We start from the raw sequence: 14,474 nt of genomic DNA, 5'->3' as shown, positions 1-14,474 counted from the left end.
TATTACACACTCAAACTCTTTCTTAAAACTCGCGCCACTTGTGAATGGGACTGCTATTGTTGGACGGAAGGGAGTATCTATTAACGGATAGAACAACTGCTTCATTTTATACAAATAAATACATTTCTGTTTTGAACTTCAAACCAATCGTAATTAAGGGGGTGAGGGGGCTCTTGAAACTTGTGTTCTTTTTATTAAAATATCGTTAATGTAACTTATAAATAGATTGTTCTCATAATAGAAGTAATAGTTTGCTTTGTTTATAATATAATGTAATGAAAATATATGTTTTGTGTAGCATTTTTATAGTTTTATACTCCACTTCGTTTATTTTTAATAGTATAAAAATTTCAGGTAAGATCACAGTGCGAAGATATGGGCTTGATCCTACTGCAGCCCATTAAAGTTATAGTAGTTCGTAAATATGACATGAAGCTAGAAAATGTAGCACAATTATATCTAAAAAAAGTAACAACAACATATGAACTAATGTGTTTAACAAAAAGGTTTTGAATACTATCTATTCACTTAATGTCAACAAATGGGCAAGTGTACATGGTGCTCACTTCATCATTTACATCAGCAAGGAAACGAGACGAGAGAGGCGTCGCTTGAGCTTCGTTCATTCTTGTCATGTCGTTAGGGTGCAACTGTCGGAGTTTGTAGTGTACAGAAAATATAGCAACAGTTGAGGCTACTTCATTTCAACTCTCGTATTCGGTTGTTGGCTCAGCCAATGGCGATGGACCGGGATCTAATCTTGTGAGAACTTCGGGAACTCCACCAGCATCCCGTATTATCTGCATATATAGATGCAAAACGCGACTCAAGAACTTGTGTAAGCAGTTTCACTGGTCAAATAATCAGATTCAAGCTCGTACTCAATGGCATATTTGTAAATTTTTTCGGGTTCTATAGCGATTGGACTCTGTTCATGGACCATCTATAACAAGAACTCAACTCAAAAGGGACGCATTTAGTAGCTGGGAGCACTTACCAGGATTTCATCATCGAGATACGAGATCATGAAGAACCTCTCGAAAGATCCACCTGCAATTGTAAGCAAACGAGATAGTGATTCCAGCAACCAAGATTTGATATAAAACCATGTACGTATAGATCCAAATGTAGAACGGGAAAAGATCAAACGGGCTTTGCTGCCTCTAGTGTTCGTATTGATTAACTATTTGAATGCATAGTTTCACGAAACTAGAAATGCTCACCGAGAGGAATCCTGATTCCACCGGACACAGTATCCCTAATAAGAGCAGGAAGCTGTTGAGCAGCGTTCGTTGCCTGGGCAAGAGCGCCTCTTAGCTGCTGAGGAATAGATTCTTCATTAACTTTTGGGGACTCTAACAATCCTTCAAGGAATTCCTGCTTCATCCGGAGCGGCCCCTCCACAGTTAACTTGCTCGAGATAATGAACTTGCTTTCTATCTGCATTTTAGGAACATAGATGACAAGAAAATGAGAAAAAAACAAGACTAGCAGCAAAAGTGTTTTAAAAACGCATCTTTCACAATTTCTCTATGTATTGTATAACAACGAGACACTTCCGAACAAGACTATGTATCTGTGTCGACATCTCTTGATCAGAAAAACATGAAGGAGAATCATGTAGTGTGGCGATACAAGATTCAATTTTGAGTGCATTACCGAATTAAGGAATTTCAAACTTGCTGAATTTTTTGCATACAAATCCTTGATCACCACATCAAGTCTCGACAAATTTGCCAGCTCCGGGGGGAACCTCCTGCAAGATCACCACAACTACCATCAACATCAAATTGTATCGAGCATCACAAATAGGCTAAACAAAAGAGCTATATATCATAGTTACGACACGAAAATGAGACGAAACTCACTCAAACAAAGACCTAGCAGCAACGAGTCCTGAGCTTCCCGATCCAAACCACTCGAAATTCCATTTTCCTTCCAAATAAGGAGACCTGAAATCTGGCAAAAAAGAAATGAAAACCTCAAACAGAAACTGATCTCATAATCAACTTCACTTCAACAAAATAGAGACATTACGTTGTTGGCCTAGGCGTAGGATTCAGCCGTTCAAGGCTAACAATTCTCTCGTTCACATCAATGCTTTGCAAAGTCTTCGTTTTTCCAGTAACCAGTGCCTCAAATCCTCCAGCATCTTTGAACTGAAACACCATCCAAGCACTATCATTCAGTTAACAATAATCAAGAACTTTCATATGTAGTGCTTCTGTCTAGATTCATACAAGAACTCTTTGACTTTTCAAGATTTGATATGCATCATTATTAACACTAATAAGATAGCTAATCAATTACTATTAATGGGAACATAACAGAATCAACAATAACAATTAGCACATTCTTCGAAATCAAGGTACAATCCTTCAAGCAGCTAGTGCACCTGAAAATGATTAGCTTTAAAATGGCATAAAAACAAACTAACTTCTTCAGCAGGCAACTAATAAAGCAAATAAATCCCTCATTTTGGGCTAATTACGTTAACAATTTGGCTAATCACGACCATAAACCTTAGATTAAAAGTAAACAAATCAAACCCATCACAGAGAATATCCCCAAGGAATCACCAAACAGCTGACAAATTCACAAAAAAAGGGAAAATTTAAGCAAGTTAGAATCATAATCGTACTGAAAGAAGAAGAGATTCTTTAGCAGATAATCTCTCGATTTCCTTGGCATAAGCAGCTGAAGGCCCTTGCACGGTTTGCTGCATAGCCACTCTGAAATTTTTCCTTTTCCCGATTTGAAACTTCGCAGAGCTCTCATTTTTGCAGCTATTTTCGAGAAAATAAGATTCTGTAGAAGATGGGAAATATGAAGACTGGAATTTACAAGACAATATTGGGCTCCGTACTGAAATTGATGAAGCCATCATTGAAACTATTTCGGAAGCTATGAAATGATTTGACGATTAAAAGTATTTTTTTGTTGCCTCCCAAATTTGAGAAATTTATTTAATTTAATGTTTTTGCGCAAAAAATAAGTGGTTAGCTAGCTTTGGCGAAACATCATTGTTCATTTGATATTCTTTTATATTCCTGATATATTTAGTGTAATGTATTTAAAATAGTTCTACAAAATATAGCATCTTCGTGCTAAATAGAACATAGTGAACTACAAAATTAGCCCATGTGTATAGCTAATCGAACGCAGAAGGTACTCATGTTTAAAAAAATGCATCAGACGCCTCTACGTATAGGTATAATATCATTTGAAGTCATTTTTCACTATTTATGGTCTTTCATGCCCTTCTCACTCTCATTTCTTTTTTCAAAATGTCACCCAAGGGCATTCCGGTATTTCCATTATTTAACACTTTTGAGAAGTTGAAAATAGTTTGAAAATGGGGATTGTTGCAATCTTCTCCCTCTTGCCGTTAGCCATTTTTAGTGATGATAATATTATAATAATAAGAATTTTTATATATTCCTAGTATAAATTAGTTTTAAAAGAGTGTGGGGAAAATAATTTTTGTACTCCCTCCGTCCCATGCTACTCGCACTTTTCATTTTAGGCCGTAAATTTGGGATTGTTTTTTTTGTGTAATTAACAAAGAATTTTAGGTGTAATGAGACATCACTTAATAAAAGAGCTCTTAACTTAAACTAACATATTAATTAAATGCATTAATTCTAACTTAAATTATAAATAGTGTAAGGACTTTGTGACGAGCCGAAAAGCAAACGTGCGAGTAGCACGGGACGGAGGGAGTATATTAGTAGTATGAGTTGTGATCAATGTCGAACCCTTCTTAAAGACCGAACTACAGACCAAATCTCATCCACCTATTAATCACATCTAATGGTTATTAATAATCACATAATATCTGATTTTTTATTGATAAAAGGGTAATTTTGGAAGATCAAATCTCTCTGTCTCCATCCTTCCTTCATCTCACCGCTGCCTTCCCTTTGCGACGTCGCTGCTGTCTCGGAGAAGGTCTCGCTGCCGCTGCTGTTGGCGTTCAGTCGCCATCGCTGTTCAGTTTGTGGAACATCCAACAGTCTGTACTCCGTCGCCTCGCTCCAGGCTGTTCGTCACTGAGCAGCACTCAGCGCCACTGCTGTCACGGTGTAGTCAGCGGTGTTGCTGCCAGTTACCTTAGCGGCTCAACCTGCTACTTCCAGTGCCGCCGTCCAGGCTGTCAGGTTCACGCTGCTGCCAACGAAACCCACCGCTGTTGTTGTTGTGATCTTGATCAGCCGCTGCCGTCGATTCTTGCTGCTGCCGGAGGGGCGCTGTTGTTTCCCGCATGCGCCTCTGTCATTGGGTATTGCTATGCTGCCACTTTGGTGATTGAATTATGCAATTCCCTTGGTGTACAAAATAGGTAGTTGTCTCTTCCTTGGTGATTGCTATGCAGTTATTTTATTCAACTTGTACTATTATTGGCTACAAATTTGGAGAAGAAAAAGTATAAAAATCATGGTTATTTAGATTTCTATATTACTTCATTTAACTAGACTATTACTTCATTCAATTACATTATTATTTCATTCACCAAGATTATTACTACTTCATTATTTAACTATCTATATTACTTCATTTGACTAGATCACTACTTCATTTTATTCTCTTCTATTACTTCACTCAAATAGTTTTATCACTTCATTCGACTAGGTTATTACTTTAAAGGATTATTGAGCATATGGGGAAGAGTGATCACTACTTCATTCATATGTGCATTTATTTCATTCAACAAGTATACTGCATCACAATAGGATTTTACTTCATTGAACTTCAATTGGGTTATTACTTCAGTCCATTACCTTATTAAATGAGGTTATAACTTCATCAACATTGACATACATCATAATAAAGAATAAATACTTCATTTTGAATTCGTTTTAAATTTTGTAAAAAGGTTAAACAAATTCAAATTCAAAGTGGAATGAAGTAATAATCTACTGCAATGAAGTAATTAACTATTGGAATGAAGTAATAAAGAATAAATACTTCAATTTGAAAACACTTCACACAGTCTATTCGCTTTAAATTTTGTAAAAAGGTTAAACAAATTCAAATTCAAAGTGGAATGAAGTAATAATCTACTGGATGAAGTAATAGATTATAAATATAATTTGACAAAAATACCATCGGTTGAAGTAATTTGGCTACCTAATGAATGCGAAAATTTTCACTACATCATCTCATCTCATCTCATCCATTAAAAACTAAATCTAAGGGCCTTAATTTGGTCTCTAGTTCGATCTTTAAGACTAAATTTGTGAATAATGAGAATCTTAGTAGTATACTTTAATCTTTATTATTATTTCTTAAGGAAAATAATTTGGGAATAAAATATATTTAATTACCATTAAATCATTCGATTAATGTGTATTATATTTCTAGTATTTATAATTTATTGGTATTATGTTTATATAAAAATTAATATTTTAATAATTTATTTTATAATATTCTTATAATTCATATTTATTTATATTAATGAAATGTAATGATGAATGATTGGAAATGCCAAAATGCCCTTAGTGGCATTTTGAAAAAAAAGGAGGATGAGAAGGACATGGAAGACCATAAATAGTGAAAAGGGACTTCAAATGATATTATACCCACACGTAGAGACGTCTGGTGCATGTTTTGAAACATGAGTACCTCCAGCGTTCGATCAGCCATACGTAGGGGCTAATTTTGTAGTTCACTCAATTGAATAACCCGAGCCACAAATTTTGAACAATTTAAGGAAACTTGCATTGTTTTTTCATCATTTAAAAAAGAACATATCATGTTATTTATAATTCGTATAGCTAATTAGCATTTTCTGAAACGTATTAATAACCATATTTCGATAAATATTTCCCAATATTTACTAGAGTGGTTGAATAGATAATCCACTTGATTGTAATTGATATTCATCAATCAAACACATGAGGAACAAAGTGACAAAAAATGTGAAGAATACAAATCATCAAACAGGAAGATCGTCTGTGCACTAGACAAGCATACATGATATACAAGAATGAACTAAGTACCTTCCTACAATAAACTTTACATTCCACCCTTCTCTGCACGGGCCCGTTTTCAACACCTCATATGGCTATCCAGAGTGTACTCACGAATCTCAGACGGGCTCGTACCAGGCCTGTCGACAATCATCTGCCGGTTAGGGATGACAATTTTCAAGACAAGAGTGATATGTGAATTTATTTGAGAATGGTTGTTTCTTGGAGGAAATGAAGACAAGGACATTGAGACTTTTCTGCGTAAGAGCCCATGAATAGTGAAGGGAAAAGATGAATAAGACGGCTTTGTTGCATAGGCTTAAAGGGTATTACCGTTTGTTTATGATGCCGTAGTGAAACTTGGCTCGGCCCATTTTCTTATCTTCCATGTACTGTAAAAACCATCATAGATGAATCAAGTATTAGGTAATTTAGAAGGGATGATGGTGGTTCTTCGAGATAATCTGTAGGCGTACGCACCAAGTTTAAGGTGACCAGCATCGAAGAAAATGCCAGAGAATCGAATGGAATATCCTCAAATGCGAAAAGCTTGCATTCTGATGACTCTGGACCCGGTGAGAAGTGAGGTCTCTTCAACTTCGCCAGGAATATAACATAAGTCTGTCAACACAACCATAAACACGAAGAATGCAGATAAGTAGCATAGCACGCGCTATAGACACAAAGAATAAGTGATGTACATAATTCATAGTATCAAGAATACTCCTTACCTGGCCAATAAGAGGGATGTCCAGCTGGGCGAACGGTGAAAGGATCTCGACTTCTGCATTCGCCTCCTCCCACGTTTCCCTAATTGCCCCTTCAGCGGCAGACTCCCCAATCTCCATGTAACCAGCAGGAAGAGTCCTTCATGTGCAGTAAACATAGCACCTTGACATAATCTATGATGATACGTTAAAAGGGAAATTTCGTGCTGAAAAGCATACCAGAGGCCATGAGACGGTTGGATATTCCGTTTACACAACAGTATCTTGTTTTCATGCTCAATGAGGCAACCCACAACCTATTAATCCAGAAAAAGGATACTACTGTGATCAAGAAAAATTCTCAGCTCTCAATTTCCACATCAGATAATCAATATAGATGGTGTTGCCATCCTAAACACGAAAGCTAAACAAGGGCTATAGCAATCTGGAATTTCACTAGTCAATGGAATCGAAGGAAATAACACATTTTCACATCGACTATCTGTTTAATGTATTGCCAAACATTCGTTTCTTCTTACCATTTTGGGATTCTCATAGGAAATTTTCCCACACCGTGTGCAGATAGCTCTCATCTTTTCCTCTCCATCAGGCACCTCGTGCTTGGTTGGGCCACCGCACAATTGACAGAAATTGATCTTCTTAGTAAAGCCCTGCTAATGTGAAGAACCAATATTAGCTCAAATCTACCTCGTTCCTCAATATGCCAATCGAAGTCATTAGTCAGCAGCACGACCAATCATTTTCCAACCGAGTTGAGTAAAATATATTGCCAAAAAGGTAAAAACTAAGAGCCCACAGCTCACCAAGCACTTAAAGATCAGTATGCCATTCAACTTATTCCACATTTACTCTATATTGAATATTCTATTGAATTCTTGTAGCAACCATCGGCATTTATCTTATACGCCCCGATCAATTAATTGAAGTACAAACTAAACTAGATGCATCAATCTTCACATCAAAACCAAGTGTATACAGCTTAAGCTAAGCCAATGCAGCATCATAAGATAGGATTAAACAAAGTATAATGCCCTGGACTGTTATCACCACCTAACTAATTCAACAAACAAAATCACCAAAATTAAAACTTACAACTGTGGATTAGCAAAATTAAAAAACAACAACTGGAAATTCCCCAATTTACAAAACATGGTAGAAGCAGTGGTGTAACCAAAAACCCACCAAATAACAAGAAAACTATCCATAAAAGGAAAAATCAATTGAAAATAAAAGAAATACTAACAATGAAAACTCACAGCTGAGTGAACTGCAGTAGACGGTGAGGATGAAGGGGGCGATGGCCCCCCATCTGGGGTCGACTCGGAATGAGTGTGCGACATTTCAAAAGCTCTAAAAAAGCGACCTTTTCGAATTTGGAAAGCGCAAAAGTGTGATTTGGGGGATTTCAAAACCGCTGATAAAATGGGATTTCTTGAAATCAAATTGAAATTCGAATTTAATCTGTGGGGTAGAGAAAAACATCCAGACGAAGAACCAAGAATTTGTATGGTTTTCATCATTATTGAAGTTTCCCAATTAATATTTGGTTGACTTTGTCTAGTATTTTTCCTTGCGTAGTTTTCAACTGTTCAAAGGTAGCTGCATTTAATCCATTTGATATTTTATCGATTCGGGAAATCCCAACAGTAAGGATTTATTCTATTTTGGTATAAATAAAGAATTGGCATGGAATTGTATTATAATTCCTAATCCCTTGTTTGGTAACTCAAAATAAAGGATTTGGAATTGAACTAATATTCAAAATTTTAAAATTTACTATCCTTTGATAAATATTAAATTTTACTCTTGTCACACGCTCTAAAATTCAAAATTTTCATTACAATAATTATATCACAAAAGCAAATACTACTATAATTTTTATTATCAACATACAAAATAGTTATATATATGGAGGAACCGATTAATATCCCTAACCATAATCTCTCGATATGCAAACTTGGGACATGAACTTGGTGAATGAGTGACAATCTTCGCACAACATCAGATTCTTGCTAAACCTTATGGTCTCTCCTCTACTGCAATTTCTCACTGTGCCCCAACAGCACCCGTTGTTTCTCCTCAGTATCAAGCTCGTACAGCACCGCTTTTATCTCCGGCACATACCACTGCTCCATCATCTCCTCCAACAGCTTCACAACCAAACCATGGATCTTGATTTGAGGATTCAGCTTGTCCAAAGACCTAATCGAGTACACCATCAATCCAGCAGCATCTGGTACAATCAGCAGCCCCTTCTCAACAGCTTCTTTACTCTCTTCACATCTTCCCCTCTGCATATATCTCAACAAGAAGCACATAGTTCCCCACATTTGTGGGCTCAAGCTCAAGCTCAAACAACATCCTGCTCGCCCGTTCTACAAGTTCTAGAATCAGATATAGGAATTTAACCAAAGATTCTAGCTAATCCTCATCATTTCCAAACACCCATGATGCAGACTCCCAAAGCTTCATCCAGATCAATTTTGCAGTGTTTATGTGTGTTACTCTTTCTGCTCACATCGACACTCTGAAACAAGGAGACACTCTGAACACATCCTTTCAACTGGATTCACCCAACGACCTCTTCACCCTACGCTTCTACACCCCTGAATTCAATCAATCCACAGACAACATTTACATAGCAATCGTGTTCAACCGCGGTGCGTCCACTCCTGTCAATCACAATGAAGTGTGGATTGCCAACCGGGACGACCCTGTCCTTAAAAACTCCAATCCCAGGCTGACCCTCGGCACCAGAGGCGAGCTCACCATCACCCGCGATGGCCTGATCCACTTCTAGAATTTTCCTTGGTTAAATTCCTATGTCTGATAATGTTTCATGTGATCAGATCATACAATTTACAAACCGAAGAAAATTCAACATCTTGAAATATGAATATATGAATGATGAACAACAGTTAGTTATACCTTGTTGAGGGGTAAATTCAGAGGTGGGCTCAGCAAAGAAGCCATGGTGTCTGATTTTAAATTTTTTAACAAGATTTAAATCCTTGGCAATTGACACATACATAACCGTAGAGAATGTTGAAGTCTCTTTATTTACATAAACTCTATTAAGCCACAGGATACAAACACACCAATTTAATTTGAACTGAAACAGGAATTGGAAGATGAGCAAGGGAAAAGTGACAGCAACAGGGATTGTTCGAAAAAGGAGCTTACAAACACACCAAATCCAGAGTCAGATTTTTTGTTCGAAAAGAAGCTTACAAAAACCGAAGCAGCCACGGATGAACATCAAAAAATTATTCGTAACAAAATAATTTGGGACATTACCTGATTATCCATCAGCGGACACAACGCAATTATAGAGCTGCTAGGGCACGCGAAGAGAGAGCGTTCAATCGCAATTGCAGATGCAGAGTGAGAACGCAATTGCAGAGAGAGAGCGCGCGGCTAGGGCACGCGAAGAGGGAGAGGGGAAAAGAGAAACACACAGTAAGATTTTCCATTTTATATGACCCGTTTCTTCTTTTACCCGGAAAGGATCCGCGACTTTTTGAAATTTGACCCGACTCACCGTACAATTGGAATTAGAATTCTTTTGTATATGGAATCGAATTCAATTCCAAATCCCTATATTTTAATGGAATCGAATAGCGAAATTGGAATTCGAGGCTCCAATTCCAAGGCCCGAATTCCATATTACCGAAACGGGCCCTTAGAAAATTTAACTTGATAAATTTCGAAAAAAATGATTAATTTAGTTGACCTTTCAGAATTTGACATTCAATTCGCCGACCTTTCAGAATATGGGATCGAGGCATGCAAATTTTCACAAGGTATTTTTATTTTTTTTAAATCTTTTTTCTCTTCTTTTTTCCTATTATTTCCCTTTAAATATTTTTCAGTAGACCAAACTAACCAACTCAATTTTGGGAAAAACAATCGAAATTTCTGCCTCCTCCACTCCAGATGTGTCTCTTTCCCTACTCCACACCCGCCTCAACTGTATTAGGTCATCTCCAACCATTTGCACTAAGCTTAAACTCATTTTTCCAGTTCTGCCACGTCAAATAGTAATTCTACTCCAACCATTTACACCAAACTCAAAACCCAAATATTCCATATTCACCTACTTTTTTTTACATTTACAATCTTAACTACATATTTATTTAAATTACACATTCACCCCACAACACTTTGTCAATAATTTTCCAAATATAATTAAATAATTTGAAGTAAACATCTTTGACCGGACTCGTCTTTGGTCTGATGAAATAAACATCTTTGACCGGACTCGTCTTTGGTCTGATGAAATAAACATCTTTGACCGGACTCGTCTTTGGTCTGTGTTCTAATTTGGCGATTTTTGTCGCCGGGATCGAACTTTCCCTTGTCCTAATTCGGCGAGTTTTATCGCGTGGATCGGACTTTCCCAATTAACCGAAGTGGTCTTATGCAGTAAACCTCTTTGACTAGACATGGTCGTCCTCGGTCTTATGAGGTAAACTGCTTTGACCGAACTTGGTCGTCCTAATTCGGCGAGTTTTATCGCGTGGATTGGACTTTCCCTTGTCCTAATTCAGGCAAGTTTTATCGCGAGAATCGGACTTTTGTTGCAGTTCGTTTCAGACGAAGTGCTTGATTCTTAAGCAGAATTGTGGTCTTGTATCCTCTTTAGAAGCTTTGACACACAATCGTGGGCTTGTTGCAGCTCGTTTCAGACGAACTGCTTGTTTAAGCTGAATTGTGGTCTTGTATCCTCTTTAGAAGCTTTGACACACAATCGTGGGCTTGTTGCAGCTCGTTTCAGACGAACTGCTTGTTTAAGCTGAATTGTGGTCTTGTATCCTCTTTAGAAGCTTTGACACACAATCGTGGGCTTGTATGTTCTAAAAAGGGGATCAGCCTTTGAAGAACGAGATACCTCAGTTTTATTTGTAAGAGACGACACTCACATAGACAGACACAACGCACGTAGAGACAAGAACAAGTAAAAAACAAAGAAAACACATAAGACTGACTGACCGGACTGTCTCTTACAAATGGAACTTCTTGAGGTTGGAAACGTACCATGTTCGGGGTACTTGTGCTCCTGACACGAGTCAATTTGTAAGACCCTTTGCCGAGGACTTCTGACACCCGATATGGAACTTCCCACGTGGGTTCGAGTTCGCCCAGCTTTTCTGCTCGGCTTACTTCGTTGTTTCTCAAGATGAGATCTCCCACTTGAAATTGCAGCTTTTTCACCCTTTGGTTATAATACCGGGCTACTTGCTCCTTGTACTTGGCTGCTTTTATGCAGGCCAATTCTCTTCTTTCTTCGGCCAGATGTAGTTCGGCTCTTAGTCCGTCACCATTCATTTCTGAGGAGAAATTGAGTTCGGGGACTGGATATGCCGATCTCAACCGGAATCACGGCTTCAGTGCCGTACACCATCGAGTTCGGCTCCGGTGTGACTTCGGTCACTTCGCCGGCCTCTGATTCCGGCTGCTGTGATTGCTATGCTGGATGGTGCCGAACTGATTGCTCGGCACTTTTAAGCGCAATCTGCGAACACACTTGCTCTTTTTCGATCACCTCGGATGACCGCTATCTCTTCTTTAGTGGAGAAGGTGTTCGGCGAGGATGCCTCTGATCGCTATGACCGGGCTTCTTTTTGTCTTCTCTGGATGAGCTGTCTAAAGACCGTTTTCGACGGTCTGCCTCATCGGCACGAGAAAACTTGTCCGCAATGTCCCACATCTCTTGAGCTGTTTGCGGACCGCACTCCACGAGCTTTCTGTAGAGAGCTCCGGGCAGGATTCCATTTTGGAATGCCGAAATGACAAGTAGATCATTGAGATTATCTACTTGTAGGCATTCCTTGTGGAATCTCGTCATAAAATCGCTGATCTTTTCGTCGCGACCTTGACGTATAGAAAGCAGCTGAGCCGAAGTGATCCGGGCTTCCGCTTTCTGAAAGAACCTCCTGTGGAAAGCATCCATTAGATCTCGGTAGGATCTAATGCTGCCTTGGGGGAGGCTATCGAACCACCTTCTTGCGTTCCCGATAAGCAGCTCGGGAAACAGCTTGCACATGTGGACCTCGTTGAGACCCTGGTTCGCCATGTTATATTGATAGCGTCCCAAGAAATCATGAGGATCCACGAGTCCGTCATAGGTCATCGACGGAGTTCGGTAGTTCTGTGGTAGGGAAGTTCGGGTAATATCGTCCGAGAACGGAGTCCTCAATGCTCCGTACATGGCGAACCCGACATTTCTTTGGTATGGAGGAGATGGAGTTCTCCTGTGATTCCGGTACCGAGGATTCTTTCTTCTGGAAGACATGATACTACTGCGGTAGTGACTGTCTCGTATGGAGGGAGAGGGAGAATCCGCCGTTTTCGCCTCCGGCTGCTTTTGGCTTTTTTGCAGGAAGGTTAAGAATTCCTCCTGCTTTTCAGCCAAAAACAGCTTGACAGCCTCGTTCAAATCGGGCTGCTGGGAAGACTCGGTGTGACGGCTTTTGGAGCGGCTTGTTCCTCCGCCATGAGAACGGGTGGTAGATTTATCCCTAGGCCTTTTTCCAGACCTATGGGATGGATTGGCTTCCTCCTGGTTCTCCCGGGCAGGAATGCGGGTACTCTGCGATCTGGTATGCATTTTTTGGGTGGAAAAAATGGATCAAAAATTCGCTTTATCACAAATTTTGTTCTCTGTTTCCCACAGACGGCGCCAGTGATGATTCCGCGAATTTTTGATGATGATAAATGCTCGTAAAAATAAATTACGACACAGAGAATTTTACGTGGTTCGATTTACTGAGGTAAATCTACGTCCACGGGGAGAAATGGGGGCAGGTTTGTATTGCTTGATCTGCGAATTACAGCTTACAACACAGACTTGCTATATGATTGTTTCTCTAGAGAGATTCTAACCTCTTCTATCAGATCTAAGTTCTATTTATATAATGAACTCAGATCATGGCTTGCGTCACCACCCTAAGTCGTGGATGTCGTGTAGGTTATGGCCTAAGATCGTGGGTGAAGCGTAGGTCATGGCCTACGATCGTGGCCTGAACTGACATCACGTGGTAGTGGGTGTGTTGGACATCCGGTATGGGTCCACTAACTCCTTGTTCGGTCGAATACCGAGACCGAACTGCTTTGGTTGCCGATCTGAGAGTAGAGCTTGATGCCGACCTGAGAGCAGAGCTTGATTGGTTGGCTTTTACCGAGCTGTAGGCTGAGGCCGAACTCTTTGGTAATGCCGAACTGAACTCTTGGGCTTTGGGCTGGCCGAGCTGTCACTGCTATTGGGCTTGTTTAGTACGTACCCCATCACACACCAAATCCAGAGTCAGATTTTTTGTTCGAAAAGAAGCTTACAAAAACCGAAGCAGCCACGGATGAACATCAAAAAATTATTCGTAACAAAATAATTTGGGACATTACCTGATTATCCATCAGCGGACACAACGCAATTATAGAGCTGCTAGGGCACGCGAAGAGAGAGCGTTCAATCGCAATTGCAGATGCAGAGTGAGAACGCAATTGCAGAGAGAGAGCGCGCGGCTAGGGCACGCGAAGAGGGAGAGGGGAAAAGAGAAACACACAGTAAGATTTTCCATTTTATATGACCCGTTTCTTCTTTTACCCGGAAAGGATCCGCGACTTTTTGAAATTTGACCCGACTCACCGTACAATTGGAATTAGAATTCTTTTGTATATGGAATCGAATTCAATTCCAAATCCCTATATTTTAATGGAATCGAATAGCGAAATTGGAATTCGAGGCTCCAATTCCAAGGCCCGAATTCCATATTAC

At 39.2% G+C, this 14,474-nt stretch overlaps 2 protein-coding genes and 1 long non-coding RNA gene across 3 annotated transcripts; all 3 read right to left on the bottom strand.

Annotated features, from left to right (window-relative positions):
- Window positions 1-412: 412 nt before the first annotated feature.
- LOC121750210 (probable plastid-lipid-associated protein 13, chloroplastic) lies at window positions 413-2,932 on the bottom strand. Its single transcript, XM_042144700.1, has 7 exons — window positions 2,642-2,932; window positions 2,038-2,159; window positions 1,869-1,952; window positions 1,660-1,756; window positions 1,224-1,440; window positions 998-1,050; window positions 413-800 (listed from the first exon to the last, which is right to left on the bottom strand). The coding sequence occupies exons 1-7, from the start codon at window positions 2,885-2,887 to the stop codon at window positions 705-707; spliced, it is 915 nt and encodes a 304-aa protein (XP_042000634.1). The 5' UTR covers window positions 2,888-2,932; the 3' UTR covers window positions 413-704.
- Window positions 2,933-5,848: 2,916 nt separating this feature from the next.
- LOC121750506 (nudix hydrolase 23, chloroplastic-like) lies at window positions 5,849-8,293 on the bottom strand. Its single transcript, XM_042145052.1, has 7 exons — window positions 7,957-8,293; window positions 7,219-7,350; window positions 6,920-6,996; window positions 6,704-6,839; window positions 6,453-6,593; window positions 6,306-6,364; window positions 5,849-6,112 (listed from the first exon to the last, which is right to left on the bottom strand). The coding sequence occupies exons 1-7, from the start codon at window positions 8,218-8,220 to the stop codon at window positions 6,052-6,054; spliced, it is 870 nt and encodes a 289-aa protein (XP_042000986.1). The 5' UTR covers window positions 8,221-8,293; the 3' UTR covers window positions 5,849-6,051.
- Window positions 8,294-8,514: 221 nt separating this feature from the next.
- LOC121753348 lies at window positions 8,515-10,200 on the bottom strand. The gene is made up of 2 exons (XR_006040390.1): window positions 9,998-10,200; window positions 8,515-9,526 (listed from the first exon to the last, which is right to left on the bottom strand). It is a non-coding gene; the product is annotated as an uncharacterized LOC121753348 (long non-coding RNA).
- Window positions 10,201-14,474: the final 4,274 nt, after the last annotated feature.

Source organism: Salvia splendens, chromosome 10, assembly GCF_004379255.2.
Source record: "Salvia splendens isolate huo1 chromosome 10, SspV2, whole genome shotgun sequence".
Lineage (NCBI taxonomy): Eukaryota > Viridiplantae > Streptophyta > Magnoliopsida > Lamiales > Lamiaceae > Salvia > Salvia splendens.
This window is presented reverse-complemented; position numbering and strand designations above follow the sequence as displayed.